Source organism: Eubalaena glacialis, chromosome 4 (genome assembly GCF_028564815.1).
Source record: "Eubalaena glacialis isolate mEubGla1 chromosome 4, mEubGla1.1.hap2.+ XY, whole genome shotgun sequence".
NCBI lineage: Eukaryota > Metazoa > Chordata > Mammalia > Artiodactyla > Balaenidae > Eubalaena > Eubalaena glacialis.
Genome location: NC_083719.1, coordinates 157,843,338 through 157,862,780, shown reverse-complemented (window position 1 = coordinate 157,862,780; position 19,443 = coordinate 157,843,338). Strand labels below are relative to the sequence as shown.

Genomic DNA, 19,443 nt, shown 5'->3' with positions numbered 1-19,443 from the left:
GCGGCCTCTCTTGTTGCGGAGCACAGGCTTCAGACGCGCAGGCTCAGTAGTTGTGGCTCATGGGCCCATTTGCTCCGCGGCATGTGGGATCTTCCCAGACCAGGGCTCGAACCCGTGTCCCCTGCATTGGCAGGCAGATTCTCAACCACTGCGCCACCAGGGAAGCCCTATGTAGTAGGTTTTAAAGTCAGGTAGCATCAGCCCTCCAACTTCGTTCTTTTCCTTCAATATTGTGTTGACTATTCTGGATCTTTTGCCCTCTCCATATAAAGTTTAGAATAAGTTTGTTGGTATCCACAAAATTACTTGTTGGAATTTTGATTTGGAATGTATTGAATCTACAGATCAGTTTGCGAAAAACTGATATCTTGACATTACTGAGTCTTTCTATCCATGAACATGGAATATCCCTTTATTTAGTTAATTCTTATTTGACTTTGTTCATTAGAGTTCTCTAGTTTTCCTCTTATAGATCTTGTGCATTATTTCATTAGCAATGTAAATGCTATTGTGTTTTAAATTTCAAATCACACTTGTTCATTGCTGGTATATGGAATGTGATTGGCTATTTTATATTAACCTGTATACCATAACCTTACTATAATTACTTAATAGTTCCAGGAATTGTTTTGTAGATTCTATTGGATTTTCTACTTAGATGATAGTGTCATTTGTGAACAAAGACAGTTTTATTTTTCTCTTTCCTAGTCTGTATATTGTTTATTTCCTTTTCTTGTCTTATTGCATTAGCTGGTATGTCCAGTACAGTGTTGAAAAGGAGTGATAAGAAGGGACATCCTAGCCTTTTTCCCGTTCTTAGTGGGAAAGCTTTGAGTTTTCACCATTTAGTATGATGTTGGCTGTAGCGTTTTTATAGATATTCTCTATCAAGTTGAGAATGTTCTCTATTCCTAGTTTATGGAAAATTTTTATCGTGAATTAGTGTTTGGTTTTGTCCAGTGCTTTTTCTGAATCTATTGAATATGATCATGTGATTTTTCTTTTTTGTCCTGTTTATGTGTTGCACTACATTAATTAATTTTTGAGTGTTGAACTAGCATGCACATCTGGGATAAATCCCACTTGGTCATGGTGTATAATTCTTTTTATACATTGTTAGATTTAATTTGCTACTATTTGTTGAGGATTTTTGTATCTGTGTTCATGCAAGATACTGGTCTAGTTTTCTTATAATGTTTTTGTCTAGTTTTAGTGTTAGGTTTAATGATGGTCACGTAGAATGACTTAGGAAGTATTCCCTCTGCTTCTGTCCTCTGAAAGAGATTGTATAGAATTTGTATAATTTCTTCCTTAAATGTTTGGTAGATTTCATTAGTGACTCTGTTTGGGCCTGTTGCTTTTAGTTGTGGAAGGCTAATTATGGATTCTGTTTCTTTAATAGATATAGGTGTATTCAGACTGCCTATTTCTTCTCATGTGAGTGTTGGCAGATTGTGTCTTTCAAAGGGAATTGGTCTGTTGCATCTAGGTTATCAGATTTGTGGGCATAGAGTTGTTCATAGTATTCCTTTATTATTTTTTTAATGTCCATGAGATCTGTAGCGATGTCCACTTTTTTATTTCTGGTACTAGTAATTTGTGCCCTCTCTTTTTTTAGTCAGCCTAGCTAGTAGTTTATCAATTTTATTGATTTTTTTTTCTTTTTTTTAAAGAACCAGCTTTTGGTTTGGTTCATTTTCTCTACTTATTTCTTGATTTCAATTTCATTGATTTCTGCTGTAATTCTTATTTTTTTTTCTGCTTACTTTGTATTTAATGTACTTTTTTTTTTTCTGGTTCCCTAAGGCAGCAGTCCCTAATCTTGTTAGCACCAGGGACCAGTTTCCTGGAAGACAGTTTTTACATGGACTGGGGAGCAGGGGGGTATGGTTCAGGCAGTAATGCGAGTGATGGGGAGCAGCAGATGAAGCTTCGCTCACTTGCCTGCCGGTCACCTCCTGCTGTGCGGCCCGGTTTGTAACAGGCCGTGGACTGGTCTGCGGCCCAGGGTTTGGGGACCCCTGCCCTAAGGTATAGACGTAGACGATTGATTTTAGATCATCTTTCCCAGTCTATGCAGTTAATGCTGTAACTCTCCTCTAGGCACTGCTTTTGCTGCATCCTGCAAATTTTGATAAGATGCATTTTTCATTTTCATTTGATTCGAAGTATTTTTATATTGCTCTTGAGATTTCTTCTTTGACCCATGAGTTATTTAGAAGTATGTTGTTTAATCTTCATGTATTTTGGCATGTTCCTGTTTTCTTTCTGTTATTGATTTTTAGTTTAATTCCACTGTGGTCTGAGTATAGACATTGCATGATTTCTCTTGCTTTAAATTTAAGGTGTGTTTTATGGCCCAGAACATGGTTTGTCTTGGTGAATGTTCTGTGTGAGCTTGAGAAGAATGTGTGTTCTGTTGTTCTTGATTGGAGTAGTCTGTAGATGTCTATTGTATTCAATTGATTGATGGTGTTGTTGAGTTAAACTATATCCTTACTGATTTTCTACCTGCTGGATGTGTCCATTTGTGTTAGAGGGGGGTTGATATTTCCAACTGTGATAGTGGGTCATCTATTTCTCCTTGCAGTTCTATCATTTTTTGCCTCACCAATGACACTCTTTTGTTAGGCACATACACATTAAGGATTGTTATGTCTTCTAGGAGAATTAATCTCTTTATTATTATGTAATGCCTTTCTTTATTCCTGATAACTTTTCTTGCTTAGAAGTCTGCTCTGTCTGAAACTAATAGAGTTACTCTTGCTTTCTTTTGATTAGTGTTAGCATGGTATATTTTTCCATCCATTTACTTTTTAAAATTTTATTTATTTATTTATTTATTTGGGCGCGTCGGGTCTTAGTTGCGGCACACGGGATCTTTTAGTTGCAGCATGTGGAATCTTCAGTTGAGGCATGTGGGATCTAGTTCCCTGACCAGGGATCAAACCCTTGCCCCCTGCATTGGGAGCATGGAGTCTTAGCCACTGGACCACCAGGGAAATCCGCATCCATTTACTTTTTTTTTTTTTGGTTGTGTTGGGTCTTCGTTGCTTTGCATGGGCTTTCTCTAGTTGTGGCGAGCGGGGGCTACTGTTTGTTGCAGTGTGCAGTCTTCTCATTGCGGTGGCTTCTCTGGTTGCAGAGCCCGGGCTCCAGGCATGTGGGCTTCAGTAGTTGTGGCACGCTGGCTCAGTAGTTGTGGCTCGTGGGCTCTAGAGGGCAGGTTCAGTAGTTGTGGCGCACAGGCTTAGTTGCCCCGCGGCATGTGGGATCTTCCTGGACCAGGGCTTGAATCCATGTCCCCTGCATTGGCAGGTGGATTCTTAACCACTGCGCCACCAAGGAAGCCCCATCCATTTACTTTTAATCTATATTTCTCTTTATATTTAAAGTGGGTTTCTGGGACTTCCCTGGTGGTCCAGTGGTTAAGAATCCGTCTTCCAATGCAGGGGACATGGGTTCGAGCCCTGGTTGGGGAGCTAGGATCCCACATGCCGCGGGGCAACTAAGCCCACACGTTCTGGAGTCCGCACGCCACAACCAGAGAAGCCTGTGCACTGCAACGAAGAGCCCAAGTTCCACAGTGAAAGATCCCACGTGCCACAATGAAGATCCTGCGTGCCACAACTAAAGACCTGAGGCAGCCAAATAAATAAAAAATAAATAAATAAATAGTGTTTCTTTCTTTCCTTCTTTCTTTTTTTTTTAAACATATTAGCTTTATTAATTTTTCCGAAGAATCAACATTTGTCTTTATCAATTTTCTCAATTTTTTTTTTTTTTGGCTGCGCCATGTGGCGTGTAGGATCTTAGTTCCCCAACCAGGGATCGAACCTGTGCCCCCTGCATTGGGAGCACAGAGTCTTAACCACTGGACTGCCAGGGAAGTCCTTAAAGTGGGTTTCTTGTAGACAACATATAGTTGAGTCTTATTTTTTGATCTAGTCTTTGTCTTTTAATTGATACATTTAATCCATTGACATTCAAAGTGATTACAGGCATGCCTTGTTTAATTTTGCTTCACTTTATTGAGGTTTGTAGATAATTATTTTTTTTTTTTAACACAAATTGAGGGTTTGTGACAACCCGGTGTCAAGTCTGCTGGGTGCCATTTTTCCAACAGCACTTGCTCACTTCATGCCTCTGTGTCACATTTTGGTAATTCTTGCAATATTTCAACCCCTCCACGATCAAAAAGATTAAAACTTTTTGAAGGTTCAGATGCTGGTTAGTACTTTTTAGCAATGAAGTAATTTTTTTCAGTAACATTTTTTTTTTAACATCTTTATTGGAGTATAATTGCTTTACAATGGTGTGTTAGTTTATGCTTTATAACAAAGTGAATCACTTATACATATACATATGTTCCCATATCTCTTCCCTCTTGCATCTCCCTCCCTCCCACCCTCCCTATCCCACCCTTCTAGGTGGTCACAAAGCACCGAGCTGATCTCCCTGTGCTATGCGGCTGCTTCCCACTAGCTATCTATTTTACGTTTGGTAGTGTATATATGTCCATGCCACTCTCTCACTTTGTCCCAGCTTACCCTTCCCCCTCCCCATATCCTCAAGTCCATTCTCTAGTAGGTCTGTGTCTTTATTCCAGTCTTGCCACTAGGTTCTTCATGACCTTTTTTTTTTTTTTTCTTCCTTAGATTCCATATATATGTGTTAGCATACTGTATTTGTTTTTTTCTTTCTGACTTCACTCTGTATGACAGACTCTAACTCCATCCACCTCACTACAAATAACTCCATTTCATTTCTTTTTATGGCTGAGTAATATTCCATTGTATATATGTGCCACATCTTCTTTATCCATTCATCCGATGATGGACACTTAGGTTGCTTCCATGTCCTGGCTATTGTAAATAGAGCTGCAATGAACATTTTGGTACATGACTCTTTTTGAATTATGGTTTTCTCAGGGTATATGCCCAGTAGTGGGATTGCTGGGTCATATGGTAGTTCTATTTTTAGTTTTTTAAGGAACCTCCATACTGTTCTCCATAGTGGCTGTATCAATTTACATTCCCACCAACAGTGCAAGAGGGTTCCCTTTTCTCCACACCCTCTCCAGCATTTATTGTTTCTAGATTTTTTGATGATGGCCATTCTGACCGGTGTGAGATGATATCTCATTGTAGTTTTGATTTGCATTTCTCTAATGATTAATGATGTTGAGCATTCTTTCATGTGTCTGTTGGCAATCTGTATCTCTTCTTTGGAGAAATGTCTGTGTAGGTCTTCTGCCCATTTTTGGACTGGGTTGTTTGTTTTTTTGTTATTGAGCTGCATGAGCTGCTTGTAAATTTTGGAGATTAACCCTTTGTCAGTTGCTTCATTTGCAAATATTTTCTCCCATTCTGAGGGTTGTCTTTTGGTCTTGCTTATGGTTTCCTTTGCTGTGCAAAAGCTTTTAAGTTTCATTAGGTCCCATTTGTTTATTTTTGTTTTTATTTCCATTTCTCTAGGAGGTGGATCAAAAAGGATCTTGCTGTCATATATGTCAAAGAGTGTTTCTCCTATGTTTTCCTCTAAGAGTTTTATACTGTCTGGCCTTACATTTAAGTCTTTAATCCATTTTGAGTTTATTTTTGTGTATGGTGTTAGGAAGTGTTCTAATTTCATTCGTTTACACGTAGCTGTGCAGTTTTCCCAGCACCACTTATTGAAGAGGGTGTCTTTTCTCCATTGTATATTCTTGCCTCCTTTATTAAAGATAAGGTGACCATATGTGCGTGGGTTTATCTCTGGACTTTCTATCCTGTTCCATTGATCTATATTTCTGTTTTTGTGCCAGTACCCTACTGTCTTGATTACTGTAGCTTTGTAGTATAGTCTGAAGTCAGGGAGTCTGATTCTTCCAGCTCCGTTTTTCTTTCTCAGGACTGCTTTGGCTATTCGGGGTCTTTTGTGTTTCCATACAAATTGTGCAATTTTTTGTTCTAGTTCTGTGAAAAATGGCATTGATAGTTTGATAGGGATTGCATTGAATCTGTAGATTGCTTTGGGTAGTATAGTCATTTTCACAATGTTGATTCTTCCAATCCAAGAACATAGTATATCTCTGCCATCTGTTTGAATCATTTTTAATTTCTTTCATCAGTGTCTTATAGTTTTCTTCATACAGGTCTTTTGTCTCCTTAGGTAGGTTTATTCCTAGGTATTTTTTTCTTTTTGTTGCAGTGGTAAATGGGAGTGTTTCCTTAATTTCTCTTTCAGATTTTTCATCATTAGTGTATAGGAATGCAAGAGATTTCTGTGCATTAATTTTGTATCCTGCTACTTTACCGAATTCATTGATTAGCTCTAGTAGTTTTCTGGTAGCATCTTCAGGATTCTTTATGTATAGTATGTCATCTGCAAACAGTGACAGTTTTACTTCTTCTTTTCTGATTTGGATTCCTTTTATTTCTTTTTCTTCTCTGATTGCTGTGACTAAAACTTCCAAAACTATGTTGAATAATAGTGGTGAGAGTGGGCAACCTTGTCTTGTTCCTGATCTTAGAGGAAATGGTTTCAGTTTTTCACCATTGAGAACAATGTTGGCTGTGGGTTTGTCATATATGGCCTTCATTATGTTGAGGTAGGTTCCCTCTCTGCCCACTTTCTGGAGAGTTTTTATCATAAATGGGTGTTGAATTTTGTCAAAAGCTTTTTCTGCATCTCTTGAGATGATCATACAGGTTTTCTCCTTGAATTTGTTAATATGGTTTATCACATTGATTGATTTGCATACATTGAAGAATCCTTGCATTCCTGGGGTAAACCCCACTTGGTCATGGTGTATGATCCTTTTAATGTGCTGTTGGATTCTGTTTGCTAGTATTTTGTTGAGGAGTTTTGCATCTGTGTTCATCAGAGATATTGGGCTGTAGTTTTCTTTTTTTGTGACATCTTTGTCTTGTTTTGGTATCAGGGTGATGGTGGCCTTATAGAATGAGTTTGGGAGTGTTCCTCCCTCTGCTGTATTTTGGAAGAGTTTGAGAAGAATAGGTGTTAGCTCTTCTCTAAATGTTTGGTAGAATTGGCCTGTGAAGCCATCTGGTCCTGGGCTTTTGTTTGTTGGAAGATTTTTAATCACAGTTTCGATTTCAGTGCTTGTGATTGGTCTGTTATTTTCTATTTCTTCTTGGTTCAGTCTCGGAAGGTTGTGCTTTTCTAAGAATTTGTCCATTTCTTCCAGGTTGTCCATGTTATTGGCATAGAGTTGCTTGTAGTAGTCTCTCATGATCCTTTGTATTTCTGCTGTGTCAGTTGTTACTTCTCCTTTTTCATTTCTAATTCTGTTGATGTGAGTCTTCTCCCTTTTTTCTTGATGAGTCTGGCTAATGGTTTATCAATGTTGTTCATCTTCTCAAAGAACTAGCTTTTAGTTTTATTGATCTTTGCAATTGTTTCCTTCATTTCTTTTTAATTTCTTTCTGATCTGATCTTTATGATTTCTTTCCTTCTGCTAACTTCGGGGTTTTTTTTTGTTCTTCTTTCTCTAATTGCTTTAGGTATAGGATTAGGTTGTTTATTTGAGATTTTTCTTGTTTCTTGAGGTAGGATTGTATTGCTATAAACTTCCCTCTTAGAACTGCTTTTGCTGCATCCCATAGGTTTTGTGTCGTCATGTTTTCATTGTCATTTGTTTCTAGGTATTTTTTGATTTCCTCTTTGATTTTTTCAGTGATCTATTGGTTATTTAATAGCATATTGTTTAGCCTCCGTGTGTTTGTATTTTTTACAGATTTTTTCATGTAATTGATATCTAGTCTCATAGCATTGTAGTTGGAAAAGATACTTCATACGATTTCAATTTTCTTAAATTTGCCAAGGCTTGATTTGTGACCCAAGATATGATCTATCCTGGAGAATGTTCCATGAGCAGTTGGGAATAAAGTGTATTCTGTTGTTTTTGGATGGAACGTCCTATAAATATCAATTAAGTTCATCTTGCTTTTTTTTTTAGTATATATATTTTTAAAATTTATTTAAATTTTTAAAATTATTTAAATTTTTAAATTTATTTTTGGCTGCATTGGGTCTTTGTTTCTGTGCGTGGGCTTTCTCTAGTTGCGGTGAGGGGGGGGCTACTCTTCATTGCGGTGCCCGGGCTTCTCATTGCGGTGGCTTCTCTTGTTGCAGAGCATGGGGTCTAGACGCCTGGGCTTCAGGAGTTGTGGCGCGCGGGCCCTGGAGCACAGGCTCAGTAGTTGTGGCACACGGGCTTAGTTGCTCCATGGCATGTGGGATCTTCCCAGACCAGGGCTTGAACCCGTGTCCCCTGCATTGGCAGGCAGATTCTTAACCACTGCGCCACCAGGGAAGCCCTAGTTCATCTTGTTTAATCTGTCATTTAAAGCTTGTGTTTCCTTATTTATTTTCATTTTTGGATGATCTGTCCATTGGTGAAAGTGGGGTGTTACAGTCCATTACTATTATTGTGTTAGTCGATTTCCCCTTTATGGCTGTCAGCATTTGCCTTAGGTATTGAGGTGCTCGTATGTTGGGTGTATAAATATTTACAGTTGTTATATCTTCTTCTTGGATTGATCCCTTGATCATTATGTAGTGTTTTTCTTTGTCTCTTCTAATAGTCTATATTTTAAAATCTATTTTGTCTGATATGAGAATTGCTACTCCAGCTTTCTTTTGATTTCCATTTGCATGGAATATCTTTTTCCATCCCCTCACTTGCAGTCTGTATGTGTCCCTAGGTCTGAATTGGGTCTCTTGTAGACAGCATATGTACTGGTCTTGTTTTTGTAGCCATTCAGCCAGTCTATGTCTTTTGGTTGGAGCATTTAAGCCATTTACATTTAAGGTAATTATCGATATATATGTTCCTGTTCTGTTACCATTTTTGTAATTGTTTTGGGTTTGTTTCTGTAGGTCTTTTCTTTCTCTTGTATTACCTGCCTAGAGAAGTTCCTTTAGCATTTGTTGTAAAGCTGGTTTGGTGGTGCTGAATTCTCTTAACTTTTGCTTATCTGTAAAGGTTTTAATTTCTCCATCAAATCTGAATGAGATCCTTGCTGGGTAGAGTAGTCTTGGTTGTAGGTTTTTCCTTTTCATCACTTTAAATATGTCCTCCCACTCCCTTCTGGCTTGCAGAGTTTCTGCTGAAAAATCAGCTGTTAACTTTATGGGGATTCAGTTGTATGTTACTTGTTGCTTTTCCCTTGCTGCTTTTAATAGTTTTTCTTTTTAACTAATTTTTGATAGTTTAATTAATATGTCTTAGCATGCTTCTCTTTAGATTTATCCTGTATGGTACTCTCTGTGCTTCCTGGACTTGATTGACTATTTCCTTTCCCATGTTAGAGAAGTTTTTGACTATACTCTCTTCAAATACTTTCTCAGATCCTTTCTTTTTCTCTTCTTCTTCTGGGACCCCTATAATTCGAATGTTGGTGTGTTTAATGTTGTCCCAGAGGTCTCTGAAACTGTCCTCAATTATTTTCATTCTTTTTCCTTTATTCTGCTCCCTGGCAGTTATTTCCACCATTTTATCTTCTAGCTCACTTATCCGTTCTTCTGCCTCAGTTATTCTGTTATTGATTCCTTCTAGAGTATTTTTAATTTCAGTAATTGTGTTGTTCATCTCTGTTTGTTTGCTCTTTAGTTCTTCTAGGTCCTTGTTAAATGTTTCTTGTATTTTCTCCATTCTGTTTCTGAGATTTTGGATCATCTTTACTATCATTACTCTGAATTCTTTTTCAGGTAGGTTGCCTATTTCATCTCCATTTATTTGGTCTTGTAGGTTTTTACCTTGCTCCTTCGTCTGTAACATATTTTTTTTGTCGTTTCTTTTTTTATTTCTTTTTTGATGGGTGGTGCTGTATTCCTGTCTTACTGGTTGTTTGGCCTGAGACGTCCAGCACTGGAGTTTGCAGGCAGTTTGATAGAGCTGGGTCTTGGTGCTGAGATGAGGAACTCTGGGAGGCATCACTCGGATTGATATTCCTTGGGGTCTGAGGTTCTCTGTTAGTCCAGTGGTTTGCACTCGGAGCTCACACCATAGGAGCTTGTGCCCGACCTCCAGCCTGGGAACCAAGATACTGCAAGCTTCGTGGTGCAATAAAAAAAGAAAAAAAAAAGGAAGAAAGAAAGAAACAAAAGGAGCAGTACAATATCAAAGAGTAAAAAACAAAATAAAATCAGAAAGATAAAAAATATATTAGGAAAAATAAAACTATAATTGAAACAACTGCAACAAGATGAAATAAAACCACAGCAAAAAAAAGAAAAGAAAAAGGGGGGGTGGGGCAGCGAGCCAAAAGGACAGATCACTAGCGAAGTATAAAGAATAAAAGTTAGAAAAATAAAAGATTTATTAGGAAAAATAAAAATATAAGAGTCAACAATGGATCAGCAAGGTAAAACAGAATCTCAACGTAAGAGAGGAATAAAGAAAAGAAAAAGAAAGGGGGGGGGAAAAAGCCTAGGCTATGGGGACGGAGTTTAGGTAGGGGGTGGAACTTAGGTGGGGGCAGGGTTTAGGGTGGGGTGGGTCCTAGGCGGGTGGGGGGTGATGTTTGAGCGTGGGGCGGGGCCTAGATGGGGCTACATTTAGGTGTGGGTCGGGGCCTCTGCTTAGGATCTGCACAGAAGAGGAGAGGCAGCACCTTGAGAGGAGGGCCTCTGGAGTGTGGGGCTCCGGAGTTTGGAGGTAGGGCCCTGAGTGAGGGTGTGTGAGTGGGGTTTAGGCCCAGCTCTTTGGAGGGAGTCTCCGAGTCTAGAGGTAGGGCCCTGGGCAGCGGTGTAAGGGTGGGGTTTGGGCTCTGCCCAGCAGAAGGGAGGCTCCGAGGGCAGAGGATTAGGCCTGGGAGCCCAACAGGCTTCCTGTGCCGAAGTGGACAGGGAAAGCACTGGCCTGGTTCCCTTCCGTTCCTTCATGCCCCTCCCCCACTGTCTCCCCCAGGGTCTCCCCTGTTACCCCTCACCTCCTAACCGTGGGTGGGTCCTGCTGGGTGTAGGAACTCCTTCCCTCCCCCAGCCACCCCTTGGGGTGCCGTCCCGGAGGTCCGGCCTTTACTTTTGCTCCCTCTTACCTCCTTCCCACTCCCTCAGGACCCACCCGGCTGGAGGGGACCTAGGTGGGCAGAGGATCAGGCCCGGGATCTCAACAGATTCCTGGGGGGTCCAAGTGCGCAGGGGAAACCTGGCCACGCTCCCTTTTGATCCTCTGCCCTCCCAATGGTTTCCCAGTTTATCCCTTCCCCTCCCCCAGCTGCCCCTCAGGGGCGCCATTCCTGTCTGGCCTCCACTTCTCCTCCCCCTTCACTCCCCCAAGCCTCACGTCCTACCCGATCACTGGGGTTTCCTCCTGTCGCCTTAGGTGTCTGTGGTCCCGCACGGGTGCCAGGTAGGTGCCCTAGTTGTGAGGAGATGTGAATTATGCTGCCTCCTAGTACGCCATCTTGACTCTGCCCCACCAGACTTTATCATTTTTATATGTCTTCATGATTAGTATTTTGATAACAACATCTGAGTTTCTTGAGTTAACATGCCACAGTGTACTTAACCATGGCCTTGTCTTTAGGTATCTAAGTAAGTCATCTTATAGGTTATAGGGTAATGAACATCTTTTTGTGTAACACTTTTCTTCTTTTCAGTGATTGTTCAGGATAAATTCCCAGAAGTGGTGTCACTTTGTTTAAGAAAGCACATCTGTACGGGTTATGACACAGTGCCTTGATTATTTCAAAAGTGTTTTATAAATTTACATTGTAACTGGCCATATATAGATATATCAGCTTTACCATAGTTGCAGAGCTGTATCTGTTTTGGAAAAGGAAGTTCTTAGGAAAAGATTAGGGCAGGAAAATAATTTATCTTTTGTTGTTGTTGTTTCATGAAATGTTCTCTTTCAGCCATTTTGAACAACTGCAAATTATTCAGGTTCTCTCTATCTAGTTTTGTGTTCTGGATTGTTTGGATTGTTAACAGCCTGTTTGCACATCTCAGTGGGAGGCTAACCTGAATGTTGGGAGATGTTAATCATCATAAATTATGACCAGCATAATCAGCTTCACACAAATTGTGTAGTACTTTGTGTTTAGAATCAGCAGAATCATTTGATAAGCTGAGTCAAGCCAGTTCAGTTAGAGAGTGTAAGGTTGACATCTGCTGACATTTTCCTTTAAGGAGCATGCCTCCTGGGTGGTATTCCAGTTTGTTTCTCCCTTTCTTCTAATGGTTGGGTTCTTATTACAGTAGAGAGGTCAGGTAAAATGTGTCCTAGTCAGCAGTGATGTTTATTGGACTTTAGTCTCAGATCATGGTTATATAAAAAATAAGAGATAGTAACTAGTGAGTAAGAGTGTCCTTTTTAAAAAAAATATATTTATTTAATTTTATTTATTTATTTTTGGCTGTGTTGGGTCTTCGTTGCTGTGTGGGCTTTTCTCTGGTTGTGGCAAGTGGGGGCTACTCTTTGTTGCGGTGTGCAGGCTTCTCATTGTGGTGGCTTCTCTTGTTGCGGAGCACGGGCTCTAGGCGCATGGGTTTCAGTAGTTGTGGCTCGTGGGCTCTAGAGCGCAGGCTCAGTAGTTGTGGCACACAGGCTTAGTTGCTCTGTGGCATGTGGGATCTTCCTGGACCAGGGCTCCAACTCATGTCACCTGCATCAGCAGGCGGATTCTTACCACTGCACCACCAGGGAAGTCCCAGGTCCTTTAAAAAAAAATTTTTTTTTTCTCTCTGGGTCTTGTCTAAGAAATACTTGACTACCCCACAGTTACAAAGGTTTTTCACCTATGTTTTCTTCTAGGACTTTTATAGTTTTAGCTTTTACATTTAGATATATATTCCATTTTGAGTTAATTTTTTGTGTATAGTATGAGATAAGAGTTAAGGTTCATTTTTTTTCCTTATGGATTACCAGTTCTAGTACCATTTGCTGAAAAGGATTGTTGATGAAAATCAATTGAAAAGTTGATTTGTGGATCTATTTCTGAATTTTCTATTATGTTCCATTAAATGAGCTTGTTGGGATTTTTATTGGGATTGTGTTGAATCTATAAATCAAGTTGGGGAGACTTGATATCTTACTTTCTGAATTATGTTGCTATTATTTTTTTCTTTATTCTTAGTTAGAATTCACCAGTGATGAATGTCAGATGGCCTTGGATTTTCTTTATGGAGGGGTTTTTAATTGGAAATTCAAATTGTTTAATAGATGTAAGGCTATTCAGATTTTCTGTTTCTTCTTGTGTCAGTTTTCATAATTTATGTTTTTCAGTGATTTTTTGTTTTGTTTGTTTCAGTTAAGTCAGTGTTTCTCAGTCCTTTTTTCATTACTGTTCCCTGAAGGATCCTTTTTAGACTTTGTTTTCCTAGCCACCACTGTCCCCATGAAATTTTAATACCACAGATAATGCTATATATCCTGTTTATGTACTGACTTATATATCCATTTTTTATATGTAAAGAGAGTAAGATTTTTTTGGACTTCCAAGAACCAGTTTTTGTCCACTTGGGGATGATATCATGCCTATTGAGAATGAATGATCCAGTTTGTCAAATTTATTGGCATAAAATTGTCCACAGTATTCCCTTATTATTCTTTTCATAAGTGTAGTATCTGTAGTGGTACATCCCCTCTTTTATTCCTGTGTTGTTAACTTACATGTTTTCTTTTTCTCCATCAGTTTAATTAGAGTTTTATAAATTTTATTGACCTTTTCATGGAATCAATTTTTGGTATTAATTTCTTTTTTTTTTAACCTGAAGCTGTTTTTTTTTTTTTAAATAAATTTATTTATTTATTTACTTAATTTTGGCTGCATTGGGTCTTCTTTTTTGTGTGCGGGCTTTGTCTAGTTGTGGTGAGCGGGGGCTACTCTTCACTGTGGTGTGCGGGCATCTCATTGCGGTGGCTTCTCGTTGCAGAGCATGGGCTCTAGGCATGCGGGCTTCAGTAGTTGTGGTGAGCGGGTTCAGTAGTTGTGGCTCGTGTGCTCTCGAGCACAGGCTTAGTAGCTGTGGCGCACGGGTTTCAGTGCTCCGCGGCATGTGGGATCTTCCCGGAGCAGGGCTTGAACCCGTGTCCTCTGCATTGGCAGGTGGAATCTTAACCACTGCACTGCCAGGGAAATCCCTAAATTTTTTTTCTTTTTTTTTTTTAATTTATTTTTGGCTGCATTGGGTCTTCCTTGCTGCGCCCGAGCTTTCTCTAGTTGGGGTGAGCAGGGGCTACTCTTCATTGTGGTGCGCGGGCTACTCATTGTGGTGGCTTCTCTTGTTGCGGAGCACGGGCTCTAGGCGCACGGGCTTCAGTAGTTGCAGCGTGGGGGCTCAGTAGTTGTGGTGTGCGGGCTCAGTAGTTGCAGCTTGTGGGCTCTAGAGCGCAGTCTCGGTGGTTGTGGTGCACGGGCTTAGTTGCTCCGTGGCATGTGGAATCTTCCCAGCCCAGGGATTGTACTGGTGTCCCCTGCATTGTCAGGTGGATTCTTAATCACTGTGCCACCAGGGAAGTCCCTTTTTTTTCTTTATTGTACGTTATCTTCTATTTCATTGATTTCTGCTCTTTATATTTCTTTCTTTTTTCTTACTCTGGGTGAATTTCACTCTTCATTTTTTGGCTTTTTAAAGAGGAAAGCTTGGATCTCTGATTTTAAACTTTTCTTCTTTTCTAATATGATCATGTAAAGCTATACATTTCCCTGTAAACATTGTGTTAGGTACCTTCCACAGATTTTGATATGTTATGTTTTCATTCTCATTAAGGTCACTTCCGATTCATTTGGGTGCATTTTGTATGTTGAGATTCAATTTTAGGGATCCCTCATCCTTACTGATTTTATTTTACTTTTTAAAAATAGGTTTAACCTTTACCTGATTGAATCAAGGATATACAAAAAGGTATATGCAAAGAAATGTCACTCCCTCCCTTACCCCTTCCACTTTTTGCCCAACTACCTGTATATAACCACTTGCATTAGTTTCTAATTTTTCCTTCTTGTGTCAGTCTTTGCAAAAAGTGGCATACTGTATACTCTTTTGTGTTTTTTTTTTTTTAACTTAATACCGTATCTTTGAAATCATTCTGTTCCCAGACCATAGATACCTTCCTTATTCTTCTTTACAGTTTTATGTATGTATACCAGAGTTTATTCAAGCGATGTCCTAGTGTAGTCATTATGTGGACTCTAGTGTTTTGCAAATTCAAACAATGTTGCAATGAAAAATATAGTGCATATTTACTTTTTTAAAAAATTGGAAATATATCATTAGAGTAAGTTGCTAGAATTGGGATTGCTGTTTCATATATAGTTTGTTAGATATTGCCAAAATCCTCTCCACAGGGATTATACAAAATGGCAATATTCTTATTTTTTTTATATTGGAGTAAAATTGCTTTATAATGTTGTGTTAGTTTCTGCTGTACAATGAAGTGAATCAGCTATATGTATACATATATCCCCTCCCCCTTGGACCTCCCTCCCACCCCCACCCCCCACCCCACCCATCTAGGTTGTCACAGAGCACCGAGCTGAGCTCCCTGTGCTATACAGCAGGTTCCCACTAGCTATGTATTTTACACATGGTAGTGTATTTATGTCAAACCTAAACTCTCAATTCGTTCCCCTGTCTCCTACCCCCCGTGTCCACATGTCCATTCTCTACATCTACATCTCTATTCCTGCCCTGCAAATAGGTTCATCTGTACCGTTTTTATAGATTGCACATACATGCGTTAATATACGATATTTGTTTTTCTCTTTCTGGCTTACTTCACTCTGTATGACAGACTCTAAAATGGCAATATTCTAATTCTATCATTTCTATTATATTTATTAGCTGGAATACTTCTTTAAAGAGAAACTTCTCTTCATCTGGTTGGTTACCCAGTAGTATAGCTTGTGTTGGAAGAGTAGAACAAAAGCTTGATTCTCTATCCTTTTATTTACCAGTTTTCAGAATAGTTGATTCACTAATATTCTTCAACAGTGACCAGTTAGTTGTGTTTTTTTTTTAAGTACTATTATGTGAACTCATAGATTTAAACATATTTAGTGTGTTTTAATTCATTGCATTCATTATCCTTATTGATGTTCCAGTGGTCCCATTTTTGGCCATTGAGAACCTTTTTAAGTTGGCTCGTAAGTTCTTTTGATACGACCCTAGTTATATCGGATAGATTCATTGCTCACAGATATGATAGATATTCTAGTTCATCTTCTACATTTCATGCTGCAGACTTGGAATCAACTATTTCTCTCCGAGGTAACCCAATTGCTTTTAATGGGAAATGGTGTTTGGAGATGTCATTCTGGTCATTAGAAATGTTCTTTTCTACTGGGTAAATCAGAGGATTCTGAAGAGTAAAATTATTCTGGTTAAATGTTGAGCTTGAAGCAAATATGTATAAAGTGATATGTAACAAAAAGCCCTGGAGTGGAAGTTAGTTCCTCTTATTTATTCATTCACCAGATATTTATTGAGTATCTACCAGGTGCCGGGTACTCTTTTCTTGTGCTGGAGATACAACAGTGAACAAAAATAGGCAGAAACTCTGCCTTCATAGGAGTTCACAGTCTAGTTAACCCAGGATTCTTGTAACTGCTGCTACTGATCTTTGCCAGCACCTTACCTTTTGGGGCTTTCCTCATTTGTAAAATTATAAAATTGTACTAAATGGTCTGTAGTGTCTTTGCTTGAAAAGTTTAATAATTCTGTTTCTTGTCTACGTGCTGATTCAATGTTTGTGGTGTTCCTCTCTCTCTTTTCCCGATCTTCTTACAGAAATGACAGAAGAAGAACAGTTTGCTCTGGCTGTCAAAATGAGTGAACAGGAAGCTAGGGAGGTGAACAGCCAAGAGGAGGAAGAAGAGGAGCTCTTGAGGAAAGCCATTGCTGAAAGCCTGAATGTAAATATGCTATGTTGAAAAAGTTTGTGAGGATTGATCAGCAGTAGTTTTTTATTTCTGCAGTGTTATGGCTGCATTAGGAACCAGTTATAGTAGTTCATATGGTTTTCAAGTAACAGATATTTCCCATAATAATTTTTAAGTCTGTGTTGAATTGTTGATGAACTCAATTTGAAGTGTTTTGTTAATTCTGTATGAAAGTTTTCCACCTCACAGATTTTCAGTCCATGGCTTAAGAGAACCGTAGTAGTTGGCAGCTTCTGAAAAGAGTTATTGAGTGTCAAGAAACCAAAAGGGAGCAAGATAAGGTGCTTTACTTCCCCTGTTTTGTGGGGAGAGCAAAGGGAATGAGAACCAGAGGTGGGTTATGGAGAGAAAAAACGAGCAGTCTTAAAATTTTTCAAATAATATTGTGATTTGAATATGTGTAATTGAAATTATTTTAAATGTGAAAGATATTTGCCAGTGGCAGGTCGTGAGCCATCCTTTATGCCATTCACCTCTCTATATTAGAAAAGGGTTTAGTATAGTGATCTAGTATAGCACTTTGCACATAGCAGGCATGCAGTACATGTTGTAGAATTCATTTGAATTGAGCATCTACGTTTTGGAGAGGAGAATCTCTTAGGGATGGTGGACTCCCCTTTTTGTCCTTTCCTGTGACCCTTCCTGTATAGCTATCTTAATAATAAACCTGGTCTGGTGTGGGATCACTTGTTTCAGAGTTGCCGGCCTTCTGATGCTTCTGCTACCAGATCTCGACCTCTGGCCGCTGGACCATCTTCACAGTCCCACCAAGAGAAAACCACAGACTCTGGGACCACTGAAGGCATGTCTCCCTGTTCTGGCTCCTTCTCATCAAGTATAACCATATCACAGGGATATCATGCTGAGAGTAGATATAGAGAAATGTCCAGAATCCCTTTGGTGGTATTAAAGAGGTTAAATCAGAAAGTAGTTGAGATCTCACTAATATCCAGCATACTTTTATCTCCAAGGAAAAGCCAACTTTTGGTTAAACCCAAAGAAGAGCCTTTTTTTACCCACATTATGTAATTCTTGATAACTTACCAAGCCCTCTTAATAAAAAATGGTTTGTCCTTAGCCCTACTTTTTCTCAAATACCTACAGGCATATGGCAGCTGGTACCTCCATCACTGTTTAAAGGCTCACATATCAGTCAGGGAAACGAGTCTGAGGAAAGAGAGGAGCCTTGGGACCGCACTGAAAACACTGAAGAGGAGCCGGTCTCTGGCAGCTCAGGAAGCTGGGACCAGTCAAGCCAGCCAGTGTTTGAGAATGAGAACGTTAAATGTTTTGACAGATGTACTGGCCACTTGGCTGAGCGCACACAGTGTGGGAAGCCACAGGAAAGTACTGGGAGGGGTTGTGCTTTTCACAAAGCTGCCCAGGGTAGGGGGGACACATCTAGGCACTGTCTGCCTACCCCAGCAGATGCCAAAGGTCTCCAGGACATTGGGGGCACTGTGCACTACTTCTGGGGTATTCCATTCTGCCCTGCTGGAGTAGACCCTAACCAATATACCAAGGTCATTCTCTGCCAGTTGGAGGTTTATCAAAAGAGCCTGAAAATGGCTCAGAGGCAGCTCTTAAAAAAAAAAGGGTTTGGGGAGCCAGTGTTACCTAGACCTCCTTCTCTGATCCAGAATGAATGTGGCCGAGGAGATCAGGCTAGTGAAAAAAATGAACGCATCTCAGAAGATATGGGAGATGAAGACAAAGAGGAGAGGCAGGAGTTTAGGGCATCTGTCTGGCACTCAAAAACCAAGGATTTCCAAGAAAGCCCAATTAAAAGCTTGAAAGAGAAACTTTTGTTGGAGGAAGAACCAACAACCAGTCATGGTCAGGTAAGGGTCAGTGATGCTGTAATTAAGGATGATTAAACAAAGGATTATTTTAGCTATCTGTTCTTTCTGTGTTTTTGCCCCCCTGATTTTTAAAGTAGCATATGCTCACTGCGGAAAATTAGGAAAGTACAGAAGAGTGTAAAGGAGAAAAAATTGCCCATAATCCCAGCACTAAGAGGCAATCATTATTATTTCTGTGCATATAAAAATATTTTTTTCTTTTTAATTTTTCAACAAAATGAAGACTCTTCTGTGTAAACTTTGTTCCTTTCCCCTATTTAATAGCTTATCTTAGATCTTTTCCTATTATGTATACTTGAAAACATTATTCTATCAGATGGATATATCATAAATTTATTTTTTGTTTTAAAATATGTATTTCTAAAAAGTTAAGTTTTTGAATAGGTAATAATGTTCAACTGGCTCAAAATTCAAAAAGATATAAATAAAAAGTTTGTCTCCTATCCCCATCCCCAGCCAACCAGCTCCCCTCCCTGGAGTCAACATTTATTACTAGTTTCTAGTGCATCCTTCCAAGATATTTCATGTAGTACAAGCAAATGTGTATACATATTCTTTTCCTCACTTTTTACACAGCTGATAGCATATTCCACATTATTCTGCACATTGCTTTTTTCATTTACTATCTCTATGAGATCATTCTATAACAGTACCTAAAAATTTTCTTCTTTTTGGGTGGGGGT

General features: G+C 39.3%; 1 protein-coding gene across 1 annotated transcript in view; it reads left to right on the top strand.

The window, feature by feature from the left end:
- The window catches only part of UIMC1 (ubiquitin interaction motif containing 1), a 142,737-nt gene that overhangs the window by 61,242 nt on the left and 62,052 nt on the right, over positions 1–19,443 (top strand). The window contains exons 4-6 of the mRNA XM_061188509.1: positions 16,747–16,871; positions 17,595–17,700; positions 18,003–18,739. Of these exons, the coding sequence (XP_061044492.1) occupies positions 16,747–16,871; positions 17,595–17,700; positions 18,003–18,739 (968 nt within the window). The remainder of the gene's footprint in view (positions 1–16,746; positions 16,872–17,594; positions 17,701–18,002; positions 18,740–19,443) is intronic.